Source organism: Zingiber officinale, chromosome 4A, assembly GCF_018446385.1.
Source record: "Zingiber officinale cultivar Zhangliang chromosome 4A, Zo_v1.1, whole genome shotgun sequence".
Classification (NCBI taxonomy): Eukaryota; Viridiplantae; Streptophyta; class Magnoliopsida; order Zingiberales; family Zingiberaceae; genus Zingiber; species Zingiber officinale.
The window spans coordinates 489,809-497,923 of record NC_055992.1 but is presented as its reverse complement, the minus strand read 5'-3'; the positions used below and the strand labels follow the sequence as shown (position 1 = coordinate 497,923).

Genomic DNA, 8,115 nt, shown 5'->3' with positions numbered 1-8,115 from the left:
CCCTTTGTCTCTTATCTTTTAAATCTTTTAATTATACCAAAGTGTGTCATAGGTTATTACTAAACCGTTGTATTTGTTGGAATCTGAAGAGGATACGGAAGACAGACTCCTACGTATGAATTGCCTGCTAGAACAGGCTCATTTCATGTGGGCTCACAAGCTTTTGCCATCACTCACCAATCTCGAACACTGCTGGAAATTATTGAGCCACGACTCTCATGTCGCGTCCTGTCCTGTCCCTACGGTAGAAGAGTGGTTAATGCTGCTCATGCTGAAGCTGTGCATTGATCTTTGAATTCAAGTTTTGCTCCAGTAAATGGATGGAATTTGCCACCTAACTCCTTCTCAGTCAATTGATTCTTGATTACGCTGCTCACTGAAAGCTTCGTTTACCCAACAGAAAGTGAATGGCGAGCCATCGTGTCCATAAGAGAAGCATCCTTTTTTATTGAATAAGATTAACTCGACATTGAAAAGGCCTTATTAACCTATGTACAAGACAAATAGTGGCCTTGGCCATAGACCTCAGTCTGAAGTTGGATGAATAGGCATCTTTCTCCAGGTGGACATGCATGCTTCAATAATTCATGCATGATGCTTACAATCACACAGTTTTATGTATATCGAAGGAAAACAGAATCGATCATGTTGCCAGCCAGCTTTGTTAATGGCATCCCCTCTTTACTGTGGCTGTAAAAGGAGACCCACCAGTTGCTCGCCTCCCTTCGACAATTAACTCAGACTTGACTTTAATAATTCCCACAAACAACACAAGCAAGAACAACTACTTTACCACAATGGCAGATCCCCCTCCATTGAGGATCTCAAACACTTTGCTATTGCATTCTGAATCAATAGCAAGGTGCCATAAATTAAAGAACTTCAAGAACAGGAAAAAAAAAAATGTCCTCCCACTCTAGCTGCTGATTAGGCACATTGTTGATTAGGCACATTGTTGCAGACCAGTATCCTAATCACTTGGCTAACATCCCCTCACTTTGAAAAATGATGAGGAATCTGCAACTCCCAAAGAAGCATCTGGTCTTACTTCCTAAAGCCTTAACCAAAAAAGGGGCAGTATATATAGATATATATGGTTTCTATAAGCCCTCCTTCCCACTATCCACTGATGAGCAATTGTTGTTCAGTTTCCTTCTTTTGTTAGGTGAAGAAGAAGAGGAAGGGATCCTTTGTCCCATGTCAATTGAAGTGGCTACTCTAAGGTTTGAGAGTATCATAGAAGGTCTCTTTGAGATATTGGTGATAACATTCTCCATTGACCGATAGCAATTGGCAATCCCCTCCTACAAATAAGAGAAATGCAACACGACACGCTTTGTAAGTTAGATAACATCCTTCGGCATCTTCAACGCAAGAACTTACCTCTGTCAATCCAGCGCACCAAGAAGCTGCAGCTTCAGGGTTAATAGAATCCAGACCCACAATCTCATCAGTTGAGCGGATTATGGCTGCAGCGGCAAGTGATGATGGGCAGTGACTCAGGAACCTTACATCTGTTATGCCACAAGTTTCTGATTAGTAATAAAAAAGGGTTCCTTATCATACATACTTAATAAGATCCTAACTCTGTAACCTTTCATCGTTGCAAGTGTAATTTCAGTGGCCAGCGCAACCAAATATTGCGCATATTTTCCTACTGAGTCGATCTTGTGAACAAAGAAGCTAATGAAAGTGAAAGGTGTGACAGATCGGAGCCTCCAATTCAATGCAGTCAGCACAAGAAGCTCCATTCTGATAATTGTTCGAGGCTCAAAAATAAACTTCGCACGCTCAACCTGAGCTCATTTAAAGAAGAGCAGATCAAGTATTTATAAAGGTAAATACATAGCAAAGAATTAGAGTTTGAATCCGATTACCTGCAAGTCTAACAAAGATGGAAGAATTGTTTCATCCATCTTGGCAGCCAGAGAGAGGCATGCCACAGATAAAAGTTGCAATGCCCATTCATTTTGCTGCACATGTAGAATCATCATAGACGAGGTTATGCACATTTATCTCCAAAAGAAACTAACAACACACAGTTCCATGATACTAGTACTTTCTGAAATCTAAATCTTCATCTTCTTGTATTGTCTTTATATATTTCCTTCACCTCATGTCTCATGTCTCATGTCTTAGATAAAGTAGACCCCTTAACCAAATGATCACTTTCAATAATCAACCAAATCTTAGCAGTACACAAAAAAGGGAAAAGAACAACATACAAATTGAAGCCAAGAGGATCTTCTTTGATTTGCCTCTATATAAGAGAACCATCAAATTTTCTCTTTTTATGTATAGGACAAACAAAGTCCTCTATATCCCCAAAATAGTGGCATTTCAGTTCATGGTTCACTCCTTTAATCATATTAAATCATCAAACACACCGTGTTCGTTGTTAAATCTATGTAAACTGCGAAGCCCTAAACTTCAATCTTAAAACTCAACTCACCGGTAAACGATGAGAAGAGAGGACACGATCCATGTAGTTTACGGCAAGATACGCCGTCAGCGGACGGAAGCAGTAGTATGCCTGCACCTGAAACAGAAAACGCAGGCTCAATCTAGCAAGTCACCGCCCGAGAAATCCATCACGCACCAGAGGGAAACAGAGGGGGGAACCCTGAGGATCCAGGCGACGGCTTCTTCGCGCGCGGCGGAGTCGAGCGAGTTGGACCGGAATCGGTCAGGGTAGTCGCGGCCGGGCGAGTAGTCAGCGGCGCACTCGATGAACCCGGCGATGGACTCGTCCGAGTCGTCGGGGAACTCTACCGGAGGCGAAGCAGCGGCCACGGCGCCGCCCTCACACAGCGTGCCCTCGGCGAGCTGGCTGGCGTCCTCGCTGCACAGAAGGTCGCAGCAAGCGGCAGCGGTGTGGTCCGGAAGAGTGAGCGGCATGGGCAACTCATGGCTCCCCCACCATCATGGAGCGCCGCCCAACCCCACCGAGGAAGAAGAAGATGATGATTGTAGGAGGCGATTCTGTTTGTTGGTATATAAAATGGCGGGGAGGGTTGGGGAGGGAATGGAAAGGGAGGGAGGGAATGGAAATTGATGGGGTGGGTGACTCTTGATTCTTTGTTATGATTTTGGTATGCTAGCAAATGCTTTCCCAATTAATATGATTTTTTTTTTTGCTTTTTTTTATAAATAAAGAAAATTATATTTTGATTAAATAAATAAATAAAATTTTATTTATTTAAAAATACACATAAATTATTAGAGAATTTAAGTAAACAGTGGTTTTATATTTGACGAACTGTGATGATTAGGGAAGGAATTTATTGAAAATTATAGGGTGACTTTGATTTGATTTGATTTGATTTTCTAGCTTTGATATAGACATTTTTTACTACCACTATTGAGGTAAAGAAAACGTTCATGAATACATTTAAAACGTAAAAGTTTTAAATAATTAAAAAATTTTAAATTGAGAGATAGATAATATCTAAATAAATTAAACTGAAGATAAATTTAAATCAATCTCAATAATTATTTCAATAGCTTAATTTATTTTAAACTCGGCTTAATTTATTATCTTATCAAATAAACTTAAATACCATAAATTTTAGATCAGTTTGACTCGTTTGCACTCCTACAATTAATTATTAATACAAGTCTCTTTGGAATGATGGGAGAAATAAAAATAGTGTAATAAATAACTAAATTTAAGGCTCCTAAATATAAATAAATATTGAGATGATAAAAAAGCATTGACTTAACTATAAAGTTATTATCGTGTCACATTGTGATTATGAATCTAAGTCGCGAAACAGTCTCTTGTAATTAAAGATAAGACTACATATAATAGACTTAATGTGATTTAATCATGCCCCGGAGCACGGTTGAGTTGACTATTAGAAAATAATTATTATTAGTAAATACTTATTTATTTCTTAATTATTAGAGAATAATTATTATTATGAAATACTTATTTGTTTTTAGTATTTTATATGTTTTTTTTATTTCTCACTTATTATAAAGTACATGAATTCTATCATCAATATTGACTACTATGGGACGGATATTACTACAATAGGTCAAGGAGTTGAATCTCAGCGAAATCGAGAAAAATGTCCTCCCTATGGTGACCAACTGTGACTTTCTAATTTATCACTCCTTACAAATGGTCGTACGATTGGCCGTGTGAGGTCGCTAGGGTGGCAAATTCCACCTTTATATTATAATATATTTTGATCTTTTCTCGAAATTCTGTATTGATGGTGTAGAAATTAAGAGAAGAAAAAAAATTAACCATATTATTGGATCTTAAAATTGATGCAGAGTATAAGGTCTTATATAGTTGAGTTAAGAAACTCTAAATTCTATAAAAAAAAAAAGAAAAAGAAAAAGTCCAAATTGTCCTAAAAGTTATAAACAAATAAATATATAATCTAACATCCCCTTCAAACTCACGATGCTACAGCTAGAAGCATTGAGAGTTTGTCAGATAAGAAATGAAAATGTGAAGCGGAATATGTCTTGGTAAATATATCAGCAATATGTAGTTTTGAAAGAACAAAAGGTAATGTGATGGTGTTAATCTAAAGATGGTGACGAGTAATGTGGCAATCAATTTCAATATATTTTGTCCGCTCATGAAAAATTGAATTATGTGTAATTTGAATAACACTCTGATTATCACAATATAACGAAGTAGGTTGATGAAAAGAGATACTTATATCCGCAAGCAACCAACACAACCAAACTATTTTACAAGTAGTTTAGGTCATGGCATGATACTTAGCTTCTGTGAAAGATCTAGAAATAACATCTTGCTTTTACTTTTCCAAGAAATGAGGGAATCACCCAAAAATACAGAAGTCAGTGGTAGATTTGTGATCCGTAGGATCACCAGCCCAATCTGCATCAGAGTATGCACGCAGCTCAAGAGATGAAGTAGAAGGAAATAAAAGCTTTGAAATTGAGTGCCCCGAAGATACCTGAGAATACGAAGAACAACAGCCTAATGAACTGCAGTTGGTGCAACGATAAATTGACTAACCACATGAACAGCATATGCAATATCTGGACGAGTCACAGTGAGATAAACCAAGCTTCCAACAATAGTTCTGTACAAACTAAGATCCGACAAAGGTGAGCCATCAGATGGAGAATATCGAGCATTAGTCTCAATAGGAGTATTAACAGCTCTATTATCAATAAGACGAGCATGCTCAAACAGATTAGATATATACTTTGACTGAGATAAAAGAAAATCTTTCGGAGAATAAGCAACCTTAATGCCCAGAAAGTAACGTAATATACTCAAGTCTTTCATAGCAAAACAATGAGCCAACTCATACTTCAAGGAAGCAATTCCATCAGAATCATCACCAGTAATAGTCATGTCATCAACATATAATGATAAAAAAATACGACCTGCACTCGTACATCTGACAAATAATGATGAATCATGATTACTAGGATGAAAATCAAATGAAGTAATCATTGTAAAGAACTTCTCAAACCAAGCACAAGGTGCTTGTTTGAGACCATAAAGCGCTTTACGAAGCCTGCAAACTTCACCAGGTTTGTGTGAAATACCAAAAGGAGGTATCATATAAACTTCTTCATGAAGATCACCATTTAGAAATGTATTCTTGACATCTATCTGAGATATTCTCCATTAACAAACATAAGCAACAGCAATCAAAGTACGAACAGTTGTCGTTTTTGCAACAAGAGCAAATGTTTCTTCATAATTCATGTCATACTCTTGAGAATAACTTTTAGCAATAAGACGAGCTTTGTATCGTTCGATAGATCCATCAGATTTAGTTTTGATCTTATATACCCAACGAGAACCAATAGTATATTTTCCTAGTGGCAATGGAACCAAATTTCATGTATGACTCTGATGCAAAGCAATTAGTTCCTCAGTCATAGCACTCTGCCAAAGTGAGTTACAAACAACTTCTCTATAGGATTCAGGCTCAGAAAGACAATGAATAAATGAACAAGTAAAGCAAAAGAATGAGAATAACAAGAGTGAGTACTTTAGTAGACTTACGAACACGAATGGATTGACGACGGTGGAGAAAATGATCATTTGTAACCTCAAGAGATAATTGGGTAGTGGCAGAAGGAGGAACATGTGGAGCGGATATCTCGGGAACTAAAGTACCAGATTCAGTTGAACTACCAGTAGGATTTGTGGGTGAATCTTCCTCAGTATCAGTATTGAAAAGATCAATACAAAATAGATCTAACTTTGTCATATTATGCGAACTAGCCGCAATAGAAAAGAATGAAATATACTCAAGAAACACAACATGACGAAAGACATACAATTTTTGACTAACGGGATCAAAGTAACGATATCCTTTTTGACTAACACCATAACCCAGAAAGACACAAAGAGCATTCCGAGAGGCTAACTTATTACACTTTACATGTGGACGAAGGACAAAGTAAGTACAACCAAAAACACGCAAAGAGGAATAGACAGGAGCATACTCATACAATTTTTTCAAAAGATGACAAGCCTGAATTATGTGAGGTTGGAATTCTATTAATGACATGAGCAGTAGTAAGAATTGCTTCCCCTCAAAAAGCACTAGGAACACTGACAGACAATAAAAATGAACAGGTTGTTTCAACAAGATGTCTATGTTTCCGTTCAGCCATGCCATTTTGTTCAGGAGTATCTGTACATGAGGTTTGATGAATAGTACCATCAAAAGTAAATGTGAAAATTGATTCGAAGTATATTCACCCCCAAATCATAACGAAAATACTTTATGACACTAGAATGTTGAGTCTTCACAAGAACTCTAAATTTATTGAAAATTGTAAGATAATCAGACATGTGTTTCATAAGGTAGGCCCAAGAGTAACAAGTGCAATCATCAATAAACGAAACATAATACCTTGACCCCCTCCCCTTTTGTAGGAATAGAAGAGGGTCCCCACACATCAGAATAGATAAGATCAAATGGAGTAGAAGAAAAATACGGACTTTTAGAAAATGGTAAGGTAAAAAATTTTGCCAGTTTACAACCACTACAATCAGAAATATTAGAACTTTTTAAAAGTCCTAATGCTCCTATAGAGACTAAAAACTACAAACGATGCGCTGAAACATGACCTAAGCAAGAGTGCCACAAATAAAAATCAGAAGATGAACGACTCAGATGAAAAGACGATAAATCCACACTCGAAACTACAATAGGAGTACCATCAGCATTCACAATAGATATAGATGAACTAGGAGAAAAAGAAATAAAAGATGATAAATTGGATGACATATGATGGGAGACACCAGAGTCCAAAATCCACAAGGATAAACATATACCTGAAATACCAGACGACGACAAACCTATATGAGAGGAAGCTGACATGGCAGAGGGATGTGAAGCAAGGAACTGTTGAAACTGCTCAAACATATATGAATCAAATTTTCATGAAGCATCTGCACAACCAAGTATGATGACAGAATGAATAATTCTTAGAATAACCAAACTGTAAAGATACACATTTGTATGATCCGTAAAAATTGATATCAGGATGACTCATGGTCACACAAAGAATCTGAGACAGAAAAGGATGTCAAATGTAGAAATCAGTAGCACAGGGCATCGGTGTCAAAATTAGTAAAAAAGGACGTTAGTGCGGAAATCGACAACATAGAGCTTCGACACCGAAATCGGTAGAAAAGAGTGTCGGCGTCGAAATTAACAGCACAAGACGTCGGTACCGAAATCGGCAGAAAATAGTGTCAGTGCCGAAATCAGTAGGACAGGACGTCGGCGCCGCAATCGATAAAAAAATAGATGTCGGCGCCGAAATCAATAGCAGCAATAGGAGATAACAGCGACAACAGAAAGGAATAACAGGGGGCGGTAGAAAAAAATTAGGTTAGAGAAGGAGAACCGCTCTGATACCATGTAGAAATTAAGAGAAGGAAAAAAAACTAACCATATTATTGGATATCTTAAAATTGATACAGAGTATAAGGTGTTATATAGTTAAGTTAAGAAACCCTAAACTCTATTAAAAAAGGTCCAAATTGTCCTAAAAATTATAAACAAATAAATATATAATCTAACAGATGGAAGCATTGCGTTAACATACTCTTATAATGAAAGATAAAACTACATATAATAGATTCAG

The 8,115-nt window shown here is 37.1% G+C and overlaps 1 protein-coding gene across 1 annotated transcript; it reads right to left on the bottom strand.

Annotated features, from left to right (window-relative positions):
- Positions 1–421: 421 nt before the first annotated feature.
- LOC121969157 (cyclin-D2-1-like) lies at positions 422–3,074 on the bottom strand. Its single transcript, XM_042519103.1, has 6 exons — positions 2,623–3,074; positions 2,453–2,539; positions 1,878–1,973; positions 1,595–1,796; positions 1,384–1,514; positions 422–1,304 (listed from the first exon to the last, which is right to left on the bottom strand). Exons 1-6 carry the CDS (start codon positions 2,896–2,898, stop codon positions 1,101–1,103), a joined length of 996 nt encoding a protein of 331 aa, XP_042375037.1. The 5' UTR covers positions 2,899–3,074; the 3' UTR covers positions 422–1,100.
- Positions 3,075–8,115: the final 5,041 nt, after the last annotated feature.

Excerpts from the sequence above, each read along its gene's own strand:
- LOC121969157 (XM_042519103.1), bottom strand. The coding sequence starts at position 2,898 with ATGCCGCTCACTCTTCCGGACCACACCGCTGCCGCTTGCTGCGACCTT. Across the intron at positions 1,797-1,877 it reads CATCTTTGTTAGACTTGCAG|GTTGAGCGTGCGAAGTTTAT; the intron begins GTAATCGGATTC and ends AAATGAGCTCAG. Across the intron at positions 1,515-1,594 it reads TACACTTGCAACGATGAAAG|ATGTAAGGTTCCTGAGTCAC; the intron begins GTTACAGAGTTA and ends GTGGCATAACAG.